The sequence below is a fragment of the Dermochelys coriacea genome, chromosome 16 (genome assembly GCF_009764565.3).
Source record: "Dermochelys coriacea isolate rDerCor1 chromosome 16, rDerCor1.pri.v4, whole genome shotgun sequence".
Classification (NCBI taxonomy): Eukaryota; Metazoa; Chordata; order Testudines; family Dermochelyidae; genus Dermochelys; species Dermochelys coriacea.
In genome coordinates this window covers 15,120,428-15,139,502 of record NC_050083.1, presented here as the reverse complement: position 1 = coordinate 15,139,502, position 19,075 = coordinate 15,120,428, and the positions used below count along the sequence as shown (strand labels likewise).

The following is a 19,075-nucleotide window of genomic DNA, read 5'->3' as shown; positions in this document are numbered from 1 at the left end:
ATTGCCAAAGAGCCACAGTAATACATCATCAGCTTCCCACCCCCCCTGCCCACTGGCAGCCCTGCCAATCAGCGTCTCCCCGTCCCTCCCCGTACTTCCCAAATGGCTGTTTCGTGGAGTGCAGGAGGCGGAGAGAGGGCACAGCAGGCTCAGGGGAGGGCACAGGAAGGGGTGGAGTTGGCGCAGAGCCTGTGGCAGAGCCAGGGGTTGAGCAGCGAGCACCCCCCAGCACACTGGAAAGTTGGCACCTGTAGCTCCAGCCCCAGAGTCGATGCCTATACAAGGAGCCGCATATTAACTTCTGAAAAGACACGTGGCTCCGGAGTCACAGGTTGGCCACCCCGATATATAGTCATCAACTCCTGCGTTTCTGCATAAATTAAAATGAATATTAAGTAGCTCTGGATGTTGATTCTTCAGGCATTTTTTTCTGAGAGTTCAAATAAGAGAGAAGAGACCACTGGCAGCCTTGTGTGGGGAATAATATACAGATCCTGTACGTATCAGACTTGCTCATGCCAAGGTCAATTGTTTCTTACCCTCAAAGGCATTAAAAGTCTATTAAATTCACTCACTACATAAATAAAAATAAATAAATGAAAACACCACACACATGTAGAAATGCCCAGATTTTAGTCAGTTAACATTAGTTTTACCTGGAGTCTGGCTAGCCATCTGTCTTCTCAATGCTGCTGCAGCAGCTGCTTGTGGTGCTGGGACGGTGACAGTGGGAGCAGGGGCCCCATGTTTCACAGTCTTTGTTGCAAGCATTGTGCTATCTGCCCCCTGTGGAACAATTCTGCTTGAAGATGTAGGCACTAAAAAGATACAGTTCATTGAACTCTCATGAACAAGGGAGACTCAAAAGCCCCTCCTAGAACGTACTGACTCTTTAAAAGCTATACACCTGTTCCCGCTGAATCCTCATATAGTCAGACAAGACTAATTTACAACAGTCAAGCAACTAGCAATTCATCAAATCTGGCAATGTTCACTTTCCCATAACTTCTAATAAACTGCACGCAGTGGAGTCCTAATCAGATATCTTTTCAGCATGCAGGGTGAGTCAAATTGCCAACCCTTAATCTTACTCCCTTTGCAAAAACATGACCCAGTTCCTACATTAATTCCTTAATAAAACTTAATGAGAATGTCATCTGCTGAAAAAAAAACCTTCTCAATCAGATATAGGCGGTCACATAAAAGCATGGACATATTGGGTGGCTATTTCTCAGTCTGTCCTTATAGTCATGTCTACTGACATCTTACTTGATCACTTAGAGGATCCCTACAGACACGAGCACAACTCTTCTGGGTGTGGAGAGAAACCGCACACACACAAGTAGTCACCTTACTGTCAGACAGTAATTTTGCATTAATTTAATTTTTCCACCAAATGCATCCGATGAAGTGAGCTGTAGCTCACGAAAGCTTATGCTCTAATAAATTTGTTAGTCTCTAAGGTGCCACAAGTACTCCTTTTCTTTTTGCGAATACAGACTAACACGGCTGCTACTCTGAAACCTGTCAGACAGTGGGATGCCAAGTGTTAAACCTGGCTACACCAGTTGAAAGCGGAAGTTAGACACAAAGCTACAAACTGAGGCCCTCAATATGCACATTTGAGCTGTAGGCCCATCTCCCATGTAAGATTTCATATTTATGGCTCAAAAAGGTTCATCCCTTTTTACTGTTGGGGAACCTGAGGCACAAGAAGGTCAAGTAATTTGCCCAAAGTCACACATTAGTGGCAAAAGCAGGAGTCTTGACTATCCCTCCTGTCCTCTAGCCAATAGATAAGATAATCTTAGTTGAATTTCTCAGTCTTGATCTAAATGGCCCAGGCTATAGGAAAAGCTACAATAAAGTTTCTAGTGTTACTTCAACACTAGCGGCCTGAGTTCAAGGGGGCTATAATTCTGTACTGTCCATTGCTCTTGGAGGTTTGGCAACATAAAGACAGACACCACAAAATCATTTCACCTAGAACTGAAGTTATGACAAGCGCTGTAGAGATTAAACACATCAACAAGGTCATAAACAAGAAGGGGAATGCAGTTCCAAAATCTACTCACTTAAAGTGCCCATTGTGAGATGAGGTTTACCAAATGGCGGAGACTGTGCCATTAGACCAGGCTGAATAGAGGGAGTACGGACTACAGGAGCATGTCGGGGGACTTGGACTGGAGCAGCTTCCTCTTCCTGCTCTACGACCTGTGAATCATCATTCTCCAGTGACTGGGAAATGGAGGATGTTGAGCTGACTTCATCCAAATCTTCATAATACCTCAGAGACAAGAAGGCTGATCGGGAGAGACTGGCTGCAATGGGAGAAGAGCCACATTATTTTGTCATCCAAAGCCAATGAGGGTGCTATTTAATTTCAATGGCTAGGATAGAAACACCATGTCTGTAAAACTTTTTAATCGTCTTCATAGTGCAGAAGCTAATTTCTCAACTCTGGCACCACATGCTGTGTGGCCAGGCATTACATTAAGGTAACATGAAATCTCCTGATCCTTTCAAATTTAAAAATAAGGGCTGCTTTGTTATGTTCTTATAACTAATTGGGAGAGATGTTATTTATGGAAGAAACAAATGAGAAACACTACATGTTTGAAAGTTACCAATGCGGACATTGTCAATGGACATTTTTTGGCCATAGGAACAAAAATGAAAGGGGGTCAAAAGTGTCTAAAATAAGGAAGAGAGACTCTGAAGGCACTCTTCTTACAATGACATCAGGGACTCCATAAATGCTGTTAACTCACATGGTCTAATATGAACTGCCGATACACTTCCAAGGCACACAGGGCCATTGCGGTTCTTCTCTTAGGAGCCTGGGTGCCAACAACCCCCAAATATTGGGATATTGAGACTGATTCAAAAACTACACTGGAGTAGGTGACATTCCAAGGCTTCCCAATGCCATAAGAACCATTGTTCCAAGTCATAGGAGCCACCCATCCGAAAAGCCACCCACTGTGGTTATAACAGATGGAAACATTTATTTTTAGTAAAAAGAAAAGGAGTACTTGTGGCACCTTAGAGACTAACAAATTTATTTCTCTAAGGTCTCTAAGGTGCCAGAAGTACTCCTTTTCTTTTTGCGAATACAGACTAACACGGCTGCTACTCTGAAACCTGTCTTTATTTTCAGTGGCTGCCCTTATTGCCCTGAGGGATCTGAAGGTCACACTTGAAACTGATCTGTTAATATGCAAATTAGGACTCGTCTCAAATCTCCATATCTGTTACATTTAGTGAAAAAAAAAAAAACAACTTTTCTTCACAGTGGCATTCAGCGTTTGACGTTCACCAAGTGATGTGACGCCCGGTGGGGTAATGAGTGGCCCAAGAGTTCTCTGGAACTCTCAAAATGTTCATGATAAAGCAAGAGAAAACCCTAGTTTCAAAAGGGTTAAAGTGCAGGAGCTGTTTGTGATCCAGAGGTTCAGGTTTCAGTCCAAATTGCAGCTTGAAATTCCCCAGCCATGTGTGCAGCGAGACAGCGTTTCGGCTGCTGAAATGCAATGCAGGTAGGGAGATGGCGGTGGGAGGGTCGTAGGAGCAATGAGACTGACATTGAAATATTGGGAACGCCAACTGTAATAACTGTGATGTTTGTGTGTGTGTATGATAACAAGCTGCAATGCTGCACTATTTCTGGAAGTTCTGTGGTGCCAAGACAATACTTTCAAGAATGGCATAAAGAGCAGTAGGTTATCAAAACATGGAGTCTGCAAGTGTCTCCACACTTTAAGATACTGAGAACCATTCTTAAGATAAAATCTAGTTTACAGGTTTCTTGTTGATCATATGATTATAAGCTTCAACCTCACATCACTCCTCCCAGTCTCATGTAGAAACTATTGTAAAACAGTTAATCAGTCACATCTAGATCAGTCTCACAAGCTACATTGTTATCTCCTTGACAAATCTGAGACTTTAACAATGAAGTCCAATACTTCTAGTTCTTAGTACTGTAGTTCTAGTGTGAGGGAAGGGAAAGAGGCAGGAACTTGCTATCAGACCACTGCTTCCTGCAACCCTTTGACTGCCTCCACCTCAAGATTTTAATGACAAATTGTTCTCTGCTGTTATTGTAAAGAAATGGTTCTTTGTGATTGAATATGCAAGACTTACACTGAATAACTACTTCAGAACAAGAGCTAATGGTGTTTGATTCTGAAATGAGTGCCACATACTTTGATTAAACTAGAGAATATCAAGAAAAGAGGCATTTAGTTTTAAACTGTCCTATTTTAAAACAATCCTGAACCTGGATTTCAGACTGGAAGGCTCACCGAGATTAAGAGACTAGATACTCATCTTAAATCTCTCTCATGAACAAAAGCTATAGTGTGTGTTTGTGTGCGTGTGTGGGGGGGTTGCATATATATATATATATATATATATACACACACAGTACAAAGCTTAATGATGCTCTTCCCATGCCTTAGATCAGGGGTTCTCAAACTGGGGATCGGGACCCCTCAGAGGGTCGCAAGGTTATTACCTGGGGGGGTCGTGAGCTGTCAGCTTCCACCCCAAACGCCGCTTTGCCTCCAGCATTTATAATGGTGTTAAATATATATATATAAAAAAAAGTGTTTTAATTTATTTGAGGGGAGTCACACTCAGAGGCTTGCTATGTGAAAGGGGTCACCAGCACAAAAGTTTGAGAACCACTGCCTTAGATTGTAAGCTCTTTGGAGCAAGGATCATCTTTTTGGTTTGTATTTGTACAACACCTAGCACAAAGGGGTCCTGGTCCATGATTGGAGCTCCCAGGTACTAGAAATAACTCACTCACTCAGCCATAAAGAGATATTTAGAATTTAATCAAGCTTAAATACCTTTTAAATATTTAGTATTTTGAATGATCATGGTTCACAACTAGTTTTACTCTGCATTTTTGTGAAAGGGCTTATAAAAGCCTTCTTTCTATTTTCGCATTGTAGATGCATTATACAGAAATAACCAAACACTACTATGAAGAAAACAGTTAAGAATTAGGGATTCTCTTTAACTTTGCCTCCATTTGCTATTTAGGTTCCTTTTCTTAACCGTTTAGCAAATGGCACTATTGTTACTGAAAATAAGGCGGCCAACTTTGAGGACAGGCCAATAAAAGGGATGTTCATTAGTCTAGTCTGAGTGGGAAAAGGAAACTTCTAGCTAGAACTAGTTCCACAGAAGCACATTATTTGGGGAAGTGAGGAATACAAGGGGCTACGGTAGGAATGTTTCCTTCTACAGATAAGGCAGGATATTAACAAGTTCTGTGGGAAGACTTGCATGTTTCAGATTCCTAATGTATCAAGGGTTTACCTGGAGCAGTGGATCTCACAGGTGGAGTCTTCCTCTTGGCTAGGAAATTCCTCAGCTGTGCCTGTTTAACTGGGGACAATTTAGCTGCAAAATGGAGGAAAAAAATCACTAATCTATAGAAACCATGGAGATTCAGTTACAAGTCATTTTTAGAATGTGCAGGTGGGGAAAAAAAAAAAACAGAACAATGAGTTACCAGGTGCTTTTGGCAGAGGCTTGGCATATGATTCCAAGGTAGTTTTCACCAAGGCACTGCGCAGGCTCTCAAGGTCACTGTCAAAGCTGAAACAAGACAGAGCGGTGAAACAAAAAACAGGTCCTGCAAGAGGAATAGCCATATCACTGCCCTACATAAGCAGCTGTATGGGAATGAAAAGGAATCATAGGCTCATGTGGAAACACCATAATTTGCTGCCCAACTCACCTGGAAAGGCTAAAGGACACAGGATTGTCTATCTGCATATGCCTCAATGACACTGCTTTACAACAGCCATTGTTGAATGCCACCAGAACCTCTTTAGATGTTGCAATATTTAAATGCATGCACCAAGATCTTAAGTTACTTACGGAAAAAAATCAAATGGCTAATAAATTCCCTCTTGTCCTAAATTAAAATTCTATTGTAGTCTTCATGAGACGTGACAATGGTAGATAATTTTCGAGGCTACATTTTCACAGTGTTTTCATTTCTGTGAGAGCCCATCTTTCATAGAGACACACTGATATATTAAAACAAGCTATCACAAAATACAGCAGAATTAATTTTCATGCCTATTTGAGGAGCACTTGTGTTACTGGTGAACAGAATTTGCACATTTAAAACCAGTGCTCATTTTTGAGGATTCCCCCATCTCCCCAACATCTCTACACTCAGTTATTATATCTACAAAGCATGATTATTAAGTTTGGACATGCACTTTCATACATTACTATTGGGAAGAGACTTAACTTAATACACTTTTCGCTACAACTTCCAATTATTACACATACCTTTGAGAACTGCTAAAAGAAGATGTGTCACTGGGCATACTCCACTGAGAAGTCTGATTATATAAGCGGAGCTGCTGCAGGCTGTCCACCAGGTGATTCAGCCTCTTCCTCTGCTGATTAATTATTTCACGATTATTAGCAAGTGTGTTAAACAAAGTCTCTCGCTCAGGAACAATCAGGCGCCTGGAAAGAAGAAGAAACAAAACAGGAAAAGATGAGAAGACCATTAGACACCCAGCTGCAAGTGCATGTGCATACATACACTGAAAATTGGTTTATGTCATCTACTGACTTCAGCTAACTTCAGCCCCCAAACCACATTTTGGTTTAAATATCAAGGCAGCACAGGTCAGTTGTTTATTTCTCTGTGTAGTACACTGCAAGTTTATTAATTTAACATGTAGGTACTTGTTCAACAAAAGGGCTTCATTACTAGTCTCCCCTGGATATGTTTGGTGCATACAAAGCCTATTTTACAGGCATTTCAGAAAGTGGAATTTACAGCATGTAGAGAATTTGCTGGAAAGCATCTAGCAAAGTCAGTCACAGTTAAATAGTCTGCAGTCTGAACTTTTAAATACAGGCAAAAATTGCTCAGTCAAATGTTGTTCACAAACTCTTTGAAAAAGTTTTGGAGTGGTAAGCATAAAATGCCTTTTATCTATTTATTAATGTCCTATTCCTAATTCATTAGTATGCTCCTTAGACACCGACTAATTTTCTATTCCAATTTCACTCACTCACTTTTGGGTTTTTTTCTGTTCCAGATGACGGTCCCACTCCAAATCCAGAACATCATTCACATCCTGAACAGCAAACTTCACATACTGGTGTAAGCGTCTAATTTCCTACCAAAGAGAAAAAATAAAATGTCACCTTTCAATTCTCTACGGCAGTGGTTCCCAAACTTGTTCTGCCACTTGTGCAGGGAAAGCCCCTGGCGGTTTGTTTACCTGCTGTGTCCGCAGGTTCGGCCGATCGCGGCTCCCAGTGGCCGCGGTTCATTGCTCCAGGCCAATGAGAGCTTCTGGAAGTGGCAGCCGGTAAGTCCCTGGGCCCGCGCCGCTTCTAGCAGCTCCCATTGGCCTGGAGCAGCGAACTGCGGCCACTGGGAGCTGCGATCGGCCAAACCTGCGGATGCGGCAGGTAAACAAACCGTCCCGTCCCGGGCTTTCCCTGTACGAGCGCCGGAACAAGTTTGGGAACCACTGCTCTATGGGAATCTCAAATCCAATGAAGTAAATTAAAGACCTTGTAAAAGAACCAAAATAAAAGTCATATGGGACACACTTACATATTCACATCTAGCAAATCTAAATCAGAATGGCAGAACCCTATACAGTGGAACTCTGTCACTAGCTTACTGTCTGCCCCTGAGCAAGCCAACTTCTGTACCTCAGCTTCCTGCTCTCTACCAGTGCAAAGTGTTCAAGATGAAGTGTGTTATAAATGACAAGCATTACACAGATCAAACCTCACTTTTTTAGAGCCATTTCCTACTGATGATGTGCTTGTTCCTAGTTTACATTGCTGGTTTCTAAAGGTAAAAAGTGACCAAAAACTTCAAGTTCTGTTATCTAGGTACTCATGTGGCCCCGCCCCAACCACTGAAGGATCTGAGCTCTTCCCAAGCACTTAAGAACCTCTCCTCCCAACACCAAGGCACAGGGATATTAAAGTGACTTGCCCAAGGCCACAGAGTTCTGACAACAGAACCCAGACATTTCTAGTCCCAGTCCAGTGCACCCAATGTAAAACTATCCTTCTGCTCTGCCTTCATTCTTCTCACATGCCACAACATGAAAATGCCTAGTAGAACTCTGCCTTTGGGCAGTGGAGGTGCATGCAATGGGAAGTTTAGTTTTACTGATTTCAAGAGTACCCATTTAAATATAAATATCAAAATGAGGTGGGATGCCAAAATCTATGCCTGTGACAGGATTCCATTATAACTGGTTTTAAAATTAACGCAAGGCTCTAGTAAGACAGACCAGGCCAACATGAAACTGAGTCCAGCTCTGCTGCTGACCCAGGGTTATACATTGAGCCCTGGTCTACACTACAAGGATAGGTCGAATTTAGCTGTGTTAGGTCAATTTTATAAGCAATGTGGCTACACAACCAACTCTGTTCCGTCGACTTAAAGGGCTCTTAAAATCGACTGCTGTACTCCTCCCTGACGAGGGGAGTAGTGCTAAAAATTGACCTTCTTGGGTTGAATTTGGGGTATGCAAATGCAGCCTTGTGCAGTATTGGCTTCCGGGAGCTATCCCAGAGTCTCCAATGTGACCGCTCTGGACAACACTTTCAACTCTGATGCACTAGCCAGGTACACAGAAAAAGCCCCGGGAACTTCTGAATTTCATTTCCTGTGCAGTCAGCAGCACAGGTGACCATGCAGTCCCAGAATCGCAAACGAGCTCCAGCATGGAGCGAACGGGAGACACTGGATCCAATTGCTGTATGGGGAGAAGAATTTGTGCAGGCAGAATTCCGATCAAAAAGAAGAAATGCTAATTCATGCCAAAATCGCACAGGGCATGGTGGAGAGGGGCTACACCAGGGACACACCAGTGCCGCGTGAAAGTTAAGGAGCTCAGGCAAGCCTACTAAAAGACAACGGAGGCAAACAGTCGCTCCGGGTCAGAGCCCAATAGATGCTGCTTCTATGATCAGCTGCATGCCATTCTTGGTGGGGGGGGGGGGAAGGACACACCCTACTAGTACCCCACCACTGTCCATGGACACCTACAAGGGGGGGCAGGAGTCTCACACAACACGGAGGAGGATTTTGTGGATGAGGAAGAGGAGGAGAATGAAAATGCGCAGCAGGCAAGAGGAGAATCTGTTCTCCCCGGCAGCCAGGACCTTTTCATCACCCTGGAGCCAATACCCTCCCAAGGCGGGTTCCTGGACCCTGACGGCGCAGAAGGCACCTCTGGTGAGTGCACATTTGTAACTACACTACAGGGGTTAAAAGCAATTGTGTTTAATGTTTGATTTGCCCTGAAGAATTGGGATGCATTCGTGGCCAGTACAGCTACTGGAAAAGTCTATTAACGTGTCTGGGAATGGAGCGGGAATCCTCCAGGGACATCTCCATGAAGCTCTCCTGGAGGTACTCTGAAAGCCTTTGCAGAAGGTTTCTGGGGAGGGCTGCCTTATTTCGTCCTCCATGGTAGGACACTTTACCACGCCAAGCCAGTAGCAAGTAGTCTGGAATCATTGCAGCACAAAGCATGGCAGCGAATGGTCCTGGGTTTTGGTCGCATTCAAGCAACATTCGGTCTTTATCTTTCTGTGTCAGCCTCAGGAGAGTGATATCATTCATGGTCACCTGGTTGAAATAAGGGAATTTTTGTAAGGGAACAGTAAAAGGACCCTGTTCATGTTGGGCTGTTTGCACTTGGCTAAAAGGGATCATCCTGGAGAATAGCCACACAGAGGGGGGGAAGGGTGTGCTGCACATCCAACCCAAAACCACAGCCCCTCCTTTTAAACAGCAAACCCAACTGGCATTGCTTCCTATGGGAAAGGAGGGTGCTGCAATTTGAAACCATTCCCACATGTTATGAAGGCAGAAGAAGCCAACCCCGTGTACCCTTTGGCTTACCATGGCAGCCTGGAAACCAAATTCTGTTGCCCAGCCGTGTGTGATGTGTCACCATACTGGCAGGCACTCAATATAAAAGGCAAAAGGCGACCTTGTACCTAAAACACATGTGCTGTCTGCTGTGAATTGCTTGATTCACTGTGAAAGTCTCCCTTTTGTTCTCAGAAATGTATTTTCTTAAATTTTACTCTCCCTTTTTATCCCCCCGGCAGGTGCAAATGTTTCTATTCTCCCCATATCAACTCTGTCCCTGAGGTTATCGCAGATCAGAAGGTGAAAAAAAAAACCAAAACTCGCCATGACGTTTTCCAAGCTCATGCAGTCCTCCCGCACCGATAGGGCACAGCTGAATGCATGGAGGCATTCAGTGGCAGAGGTCAAGAAAGCATACAGTGAGCATACAAGAGCACAGTCCGCCACTGCATCCATTGTATAACTGCCTGCTCTCCTCGCCAAGTTCCATATCCTCCTCACCCAGACGCCCAAGAATGCCGGGGGGAAATGAGGGAAGGCTCTGGGCACCCAGCCACTCCACTCCAGAGGATGGCCCAAGCAACAAAAGGCTGTCATTCAAACAGCTTTGATTTGTAGTGTGGCTACAATAAGCAATGTGGCCTTGTCCTTCCCTCCTCCCTCACCCCACCCAGGCTACCTTGTCAGTGATCTCCCGAAAGACTGCATGGATTCAAAACAATAGGGACTTTATTTCCTTTGCCAGCTGTGGTGGAAGGGGGACTGGCTTACAGGGAAGTAAATTCAACAAAGGGGGCAGTTTTGCATTGAGGAGAAACACACACAACTGTCACACTGTAGCCTGGCCAGTCATGAAACTGTTTTTCAAAGCCTCTCTGATGCACAGCGCACCTAGCTGTGCTCTTCTAATTGCCCTAGTGTCTGGCTGTTCAAAATTGGCCGCCAGGCGATTTGCCTCAACCTCGCCATAAACGTGTCCCCATTATTCTCACAGATATTATGGAGCACACAGCAAGGAGCAATAACAATGGGAATATTGGTTGCGCTGAGGTCTAACCTAGTCAGCAAACAGCACCAGCGAGCTTTTAAACATCCAAAGGCACATTTTACCACCATTCTGCACTTGCTCGGCATATAGTTGAACTGTTCCTTACTATCGTGTATGGCTTCATGAGCCCTGGGAGCAAGGCGTAAGCTGGGTCCCCAAGGATAACTATAGGCATTTCAACATCCTCAGTGGTAATTTTCTGGTCTGGGAAGTAAGTCCCTTCTTGCAGTTCGAACAATCCGGAGTTCCTAAAGATGAGAGCATCATGCACCTTTCCCGGCCACCCCACGTTGATGTCAGTGAAACGTCCCTTGTGATCCACCAGTGCTTGCAGCACCATTGAGAAGTACCCCTTGCAGTTTAAGTACTGGTTGGCAAGGTGATCCAGTGCCAAGATAGGGATATGCGTTCCATCTATCGCCCCACCACAGCTAGGGAACCCCATTGCAGCAAAGCCATCCACTATGACCTGCACATTTCCCAGAGTCAATACCCTTGCTAGCAGAAGGTCACTGATTGCCTTGGCTACTTGGATCACAGCAGCCCCCACAGTAGATTTGCTCACTTCAAACCGATTCCTGACTGACCGGTAACAGTCAGGTGTTGCAAGCTTCCACAGGGCTATTGCCACTTGCTTCTCTGCTGTCAGGGCAGGTCTCATCCTGGTATTCCTGCACTTCAGGGCGGAGGAAAGCAACTCAAGAAGTTCCATGAAAGTGGCTTTACGCATGCGAAAGTTTCGCAGCCACTGGGAATCATCCCAGACCTGCAACTGTATGCGGTCCCACCATTCTGTGCTTGTTTGCCGGGCCCAGAATCGGCGTTCCACTGTATCAAGCAGCCCCACTGCCACCATGATGTCCCAAATTGCCACAGCCCATGCTTTCAGGAACATCTGTGTCCATGTCCTCCTAGCCAGGTACTGAAAATATTGCAGGATAATGTGCGAGGTGTTTACAATGTTCACAACAGCAGCGCTGAGATGAGGGGGCTCCATGCCTGCCGTGCTATGGCGTCTGCACGGGTAACCCAGGAAAAAAATACGCAAAATGATTGTTTGCCATTGCTTTCAAGGAGTGAGAGGGGAGACTGACGACATGTACCCAAACCACTTACAACAATGTTTTTGCCCCATCAGGCATTGGGAGCTTAACCCAGAATTCCAATGGGCAGTAGGAACTGTGTGATAGCTACCCACAGTGCACCACTCTGTGAGTTGATGCTAGCCACTGTATTGAGGACGCACTCCGCCGACCTATCGCGCTTAGTGGGGACATACACAATCGACTGAATAAAATCGCTTTTTAAAGATAGACTTCTATAAAATCGACCTAATTTCGTAGTGTAGACATATCCTGAAAAGCACAACTCCTCCGTCTTCTAACTATGAGCACTAATGAAGCAACAGCTCTCAGGTGAGCGAGTTGATGTGTTCAAACATCAAATAAACCCCATGATCTTTAAAACTCTGCTAAAAGCTCGTATAAGAAGTTGGTCAAGTGGATATTCTTATGCTAACATTCCGCACCCAGGAGATGTGAGAATGGCACTGACTAAGCAAAGTTTCAAGACAAAAAGTATCAAGAAGATAGGAGGCAGAGTCTTTCAGAAAGTTTAGCTGAAAATCCTCTGTCCTTACTCCTGTCTCAATTTTCTCGCTTCTCTCCCCTTCTGCCATCCTTCCCCATGTTCTTTTTTCAAGGTCTGTGCAGTCAGTTCTTAAAACCAGGTTGTCATACCTTTAAAGTCACACATGCTACTTTGCAAAATGGAGAAACGAAGCAAGTTGGACCATGATAAAACCTATAGCACCCAGGGAAATTTTAGTAAAATCTGAAGGAGAAAGTGGCTATTCTTTTTACTACAGCAATATATGAATAAATGTATGTATACAACATTTTCTTTTCCTGGTCCTGGATGGGATTCCAACAGGCCCCATGTCAGCAATGAACATTATACCAAAAACAAAATATGTCTCTCTATACAAGGACTACATACAAATATGCAATACTGTGAATTAGGAAGATAGATATTTTCCCGTTAATAGAAATTTGAAACTGCATGCAAAGTGGTGCACTCTGATGTGACATTAACTGCCATACCATTGAAGTGAGCTGTAGCTCACGAAAGCTTATGCTCAAATAAATTTGTTCATCTCTAAGGTGCCACAAGTGTTCCTTTTCATTAATTTTTAGTAGCACAAAACCATTTTAAAATTACTATAACACAAAAAGGTACCCTCAACTGCCTAGTCAGACTCCCTGAGATGAGCATGCTTTGTCTATAGGGAACCAAGAACTAGATAAGTATCACAATTATAGCACATACTTATTTTACTTTCCCTGATGTACTTGTCATAGTTCAGGGCAACTGTACCTCCATGGCCCAGTAAAGGCACCACTCTTAGGTTTCCGGCTATAAGCCATCACATCTCTTGCATGGAGACATGCTTCGCTCCCCCTCCCAACTGGGGTTTTTTCAAGCTGAGCAGTTCCCTGATCACCGAGTTCCCCAGCAAGCCAGACTGCCCAGAGAGGCCTGCATCTGCACTTTGCTTTCTCTCCAAAGGCTATGAACAGGTTAACTGCCCCCCAGCTATAAGTTACCACAACACTCTTTCAAAGCGAGCATAATTATTCTTACAATGAAAGCATTACAGAGAAAGCATTACTGAAAACTACAGAAGTTCCTATATGCATGCTAGAAAGCTTATCAGAGGTTACCTATCATCTTACAGTACCTTCATAGGCAGAAATCCTTGCAGCCCTTCCCAGGAAGGATTGAGAAAGTAGGTTCTATCCATTTGCTGAATCAGAAAGCTGGCCCTAAGTCAATTTAAACCTCAGGCTATTTATGCAAAAGTCCTTTCTTTGTCTGTTAACCTCTGGATAATCCAGTTTAAACCAGTATATGCCAGCCTCTCTAGGTGGCAGTATCTCTCTAGAGGTGCTACAATTGAAATGAATTTACCTAATCACTCCCCCCGCCCCACACACACACACACACACACACACACACACACACACACACACACACACACACACACACACACACTGTTTTTAGTTGCTGGATGGCTGTGGTCACCATTCCCCATGGTAGAACATATAATCTCTGGCCCACAATGATACATAAACTTAATACTGTAAAATCTCCCAGAGATACTTCAGGAAATTGCCATATCTGTCACAGGACCTTTCAACATTGCCGGGGGGGGGGGGGGGGGGAATGTACTTTATCCTAGTTTCTTTCATCTCTTTCAAAGCCTTTTGAGTATTTTGGGAAATTTTCCATTGCAATCAGGCATTTAGAACACCATTTAGTTTTATGCTCTGCCATCCATGAAATTAACCACAATATTGTAATCCATTATAAATCATCAAATTACTCTGCAAAGCATTTGCTAAAGATAAAAATTGTTCTGAAAAGATCATTTTATGAAGTGCTAAAAAAATAATTCACTTAAGTAACCATTATTGGTTAGACTAGGGTACTGGGAGTCAGAAGCTCTATTTTCAGCTCTGCCATTGACTCTGATCTTGGGCAGGTCACTTCACTTCTGCAGGTTTTTGGTTCCCCCCCACCTAAAATGGGGACAATACATAGCAGTGTTAGGGGTGAAATGTCTGCAAAGTACTTTGAGACCATTGAGTACTTTGAGTCACTATTAAATCATACAGTTGTTACACTGTGCTGAAGAAATGTGAGCGTGGCAGGGCAAAGCTTCTGGGCAACTTACAGTCAAGCCTCAATAGTCACATTTTATTTTAAAACTCCAGTTTAAAATTAGTGAGCAGGCTTTATACCTGAAGTTGTGCTTCACTTTTGGGGTCCAATGGTTTCTTATACAGCAGATGTAAATACCCCAAGTTATGATTTCTCTCGTTCTGTTCTCTAGCATCTTCCACCCCAGCAAAGCCCTCCAGCAGGGTCGTCTTCAGAATGCTGATATCTCCATGTAGAGACTGTGAACAGATGAAGAGATGAGCCAGATTTCAACGAAAGACCTTAATGGTGCTGTTCGCATCAGTACCCTTGTGGGTTTCAGCAAAAGTATTTACTTTCAGGAACAACTGGGTATGCCCACGCACACTGAAGCAGCACATCCAGACATCTCAGATATATAGTTCAACACTTAACAGGTTAAGCAAAGATGTCTATCCCCAAATGTTAGCCTTGAAGGTCTCAACCAATGCATAAAACATTTGGGAGAAGTTCTGGTGTGCTACTTACCTCTGTTGTCTCTTTAATCTCCAAGAGAAAGGTGTGAAGGTCATGAGACTCTGTCCGCAGCTTCTTCATCTCCTCGGCAGTGCCGACTTGGAAACAGGCATTAGAAGTTCGGGCCTTCAGCTCTTCCATCTCCTTTTGGAAATGGGCAATCTACAGAGCCAGAGGGTAAAGAAAGTTCAACCATTGTGACATGACTGCTTCTGGAACAACTGTTACTGCTCTGGGGCTGGCTAATACATTTATACAGCCATGAATACATGATAATTTACAGACAATAAAGGCAAATCCCTTGCATTCCCTTTCAACCCAAGGAAGAGAGCCCTATATTCCCAACATAAATTTAATGCTAGCAGTTTAAGCAGCCAAACAGGGGTGACAGTGTTTAAAGAAGTGGTTCAGAGTACAATGGAAAGATCTCCCATGGTAACTAAGTACTGAAGAGGCGGCAAAGAGTCCTGCGGCACCTTATAGACTAGCAGACATATTGGAGCATAAGCTTTCGTGGGTGAATACCCACTTCGTTGGATGCAGCGTGCATGCAGTGGGTATTCACCCACGAAAACTTATGCACCAATACGTCTGTCAGTCTATAAGGTGCCACAGGACTCCTGGCCGCTTTTACAGATCCAGACTAACACGGCTACCCCTCTGATGCTTAAGTAATGAAGGACACTAATGGAATATGAAAGAGTGACAGATGACCACACGCCTGTACGGTGATCTTTTTAGAAGCTGGAAGACAAAAATCCTTGAAAATCTCACCTCCTCTCTGATTCCTGCTATGACAGGGTCCGAATCCTTCCACTGATGGACCTGTTTTTCTAACCCAGCGCTGGACAATGCTGACCTTCCCTAGAAAGCCAGGTGTTGAGAATTTAAACTTATCAAAATGAAAATCTTTATTAACAACCAACATCTGCTGCTAGAAATAGTTTGTGTATAAAGTAATTTAAGATGCATAAACTGTCCTATGGAACAACTCTCACAAGCACAAATGTTCACCTAAACAATAAACTGAAAATGATATTTAAGCGTTCAAACAACGCTGCAGAGATTTAACCACACTGAACATATTAAAGCTGTTGGAAATCAGGGCTAAATCTTTACGCACCACTTGGAGTTATCCCTTTCACTATATTTTCTAATATTGTTAAATAGTCAAAGCAGCTCAGAATTTTCAAAGAATTACATCTTTCTGCTGATAAAAAAATGTGATTCCACATTTCCACAAAGCATTAGTTCTAGCTCTGTTTATTACATCAGACTCCAAACCATGTCATATCTCCAGCTTCCCAAAATTACATAGCATATCATTCTAATTTTGATAGTTTGTGACTTAGATCTCAGTTCACTGGTCCCTTGACCTAACAGCATTAAATCAGTCCAAGACTAAAGCAAATCACAGGCCAGTGAAATTTCTCAGCTCCTGTATAATCTGCTCAAGTTCTCTTAACCTGAATAGAGCTTGATTTTGTTGCAGGAGGGGTGATTCTGGCTGTCTTCAGTAGATTAGATGCTGCAGGCACATTCTGAGCAGGCCGCGCCACTAGAATTTAAAGAGAGAAATAACTATAGACAAACACATAGTTCTCTAAAAAACAGGCTGATCATTGGAGATGGGACATGCCCACTGTTGGGGACATTCTGATCACTAGAAGGAAGGGTACAAACCCTAACAGTGCATTTCGACAAGTCCACCCCGCTAAAATGACGCATCAATCTACATCAAGTCAGCAAGGTTCTACAAGCCTAATCCACTACCCTTGCTCCCAGACCTCAGACACAGGACAGATGACTTGGAACTGGAGAACAGGATCCAGTCTGGCAAGCACGTTCCCCAAATTCCACACACACTTTTTCTTTGTGGGAGTAGTTTGGGTGAACTTGGACTCTCATGAAAGTGAGACCAATGGCTAGACTGGCTATAGAACAGGTAGGTGCTCCTGAAGAATTCCTCCTTCCCAACTGCAAGAGCTCTGCTAATACTACTACTCAGTATTAACATGTGACATCCCTTAGTCCAATGCTAGACAGAGTTTACTACTTCTCAAGTTTGATCTCTACCACCCTGGCTATTTCAATCTTGGACAACTCCTGCCAGAGACAGCTAATCACATGATAATATGAGAAATGGAATAACATTAACTTGTTAACAGGATGAGATTTAGTTTAATTTCATTTGTGATCAGTTTGAACTCTGGCCATTAGAGATGGAAGGTAATGCATTAAGTCACTGCAGCAGAGCAAACACATTTTGGCAATATAATGAGCTGTATTAGTCCACTGAAAGCGCAACAGCTTCTAGGTGAAGATACGAAGCTAAATAGGTTTCAGAGTAGCAGCCGTGTTAGTCTGTATCCGCAAAAAGAAAAGAAGTACTGAATGCATCCGATGAAGTGAGCTGTAGCTCACGAAAGCTTATGCTCAAATAAGTTTGTTAGTCTCTAAGAAGCTAAATAGGTTGAGACAATGAATAGTTATCCTTGTGGGGAATGAGGGGCAAAGGGGAAACCCTTCTAGTTCCAGTACTATGCTCATTGCACTATATAGTTTGCAGTCTAAAGATGGGCTATGGGTTCCTGAAGTCTCCCAATCTGCACTAGCTGAAAGCAATACAGAGAAAACCTCTCATGCTCACTTTATACCTGGTAAGATAAAAATTTGCGAAAAAAAAAAAGAGTCTAGCCTTAGCCTCAATGTCATACTTGTTGCAGACACAGGGGTGGATGCCTTCATTGGAGTGGCAGGCGAAGCTGAGAGTGGTGTGGACTGGCTTAGGGGCCCTCCAGGAATAGGTTTGGAGGTAGTGGAGAATGAAAACATCGTGGAGCTGTTGTGACCGCTGCTGCCAGCGGAAGCGGATGTGTCTATGGCAGTGAACCTGAAAGATAAAATGGCAAATATTTCAGCACCCTGAACTGGACATAACTTTCTCTTATATACCCAAAATAAAGCATTAACAGCTAAAGAGGAGACAGTTTTTCAACTTTCTGAATCAGTACTGGGACTCAATATCCAGATACCAAGTATGGTTCTAGCTGGGAGTGAAAATGGGAAGAAGCCATTCAGGGAATATGGATGAGACTGAATAGCAGAAGGAGCAGGTGGTGTTTTCAGAGGATGGGAAATTGGTGAAAGGACAAAGTGGACTCAGGGACAGTTACCAATCGGGGCTTTTACACCTCGTCCCAGAATGTTGGATTCAAGAGGCACGTGTAACCCAGACAATCTATTCTGAGAAGGTTCCGGGGCTCACATGACACGGCTTGTGGCTGCTATAATGGGTAACTGCACAGACAATGTCATGAAGGAGAATGGTCTTGGTGAAGGTTATCTGACACTTGGCTCCTGCTGCCTCAACTACCAGAACAGAACTGTGTGGAGACTATTTCCCCACAGAACTGCCAGAGCTGTGTAGGAGTCAGCTCTGGATCAGGGAATCGCTCAATTCTAGGAATCATCCCATCCCCAGTTACATCAGGCACAGAGGAAAATTAATAACCAGCAGTCTTAAAACCTGAGCTATACATCAAATGAAACTAGTGCTGGCACTGTAAGGTCTGTCAAATATTCCTTTTAAAAGGCAAATGCTGCAGGAGAACAGGAACTTCCATTTATCTTAAAAACCAGGACCAGCACTTAAGATGAATATTCAGCTGATTCAGGAATTGATCACCTTGTTTGTCTTTAACATTAACTTTAAAGAAGCTTTAAAAGCTCCAGCCAGAGATCTTAGTGGAAGTAGATTTTCTAATTTAAAAATAATTCTTAGAACCATTAGAAATTTCCTTATACAAATATAAAGAACTGATCTCATTAAACCCCAGCTTCAATTAACATTTCCCTTGGTGTTCTAGTCTCTTCCCTTTAAAACAAACAGAGTGAGT

General features: G+C 43.4%; 1 protein-coding gene across 5 annotated transcripts in view; it reads right to left on the bottom strand.

Annotated features, from left to right (window-relative positions):
• NUP214 (nucleoporin 214) overlaps positions 1-19,075 on the bottom strand; it is an 82,459-nt gene that overhangs the window by 46,683 nt on the left and 16,701 nt on the right. For all 5 annotated transcript variants that reach the window (XM_038374392.2, XM_038374395.2, XM_038374393.2 and 2 more), the window contains exons 13-23: positions 17,894-18,069; positions 16,643-16,734; positions 15,951-16,040; positions 15,189-15,338; positions 14,762-14,920; positions 7,069-7,172; positions 6,325-6,507; positions 5,531-5,616; positions 5,335-5,418; positions 2,076-2,321; positions 657-818 (exon numbers count right to left, since the gene is read on the bottom strand). In XM_038374392.2, the coding sequence (XP_038230320.1) occupies positions 657-818; positions 2,076-2,321; positions 5,335-5,418; positions 5,531-5,616; positions 6,325-6,507; positions 7,069-7,172; positions 14,762-14,920; positions 15,189-15,338; positions 15,951-16,040; positions 16,643-16,734; positions 17,894-18,069 (1,532 nt within the window). The remainder of the gene's footprint in view (positions 1-656; positions 819-2,075; positions 2,322-5,334; positions 5,419-5,530; positions 5,617-6,324; positions 6,508-7,068; positions 7,173-14,761; positions 14,921-15,188; positions 15,339-15,950; positions 16,041-16,642; positions 16,735-17,893; positions 18,070-19,075) is intronic.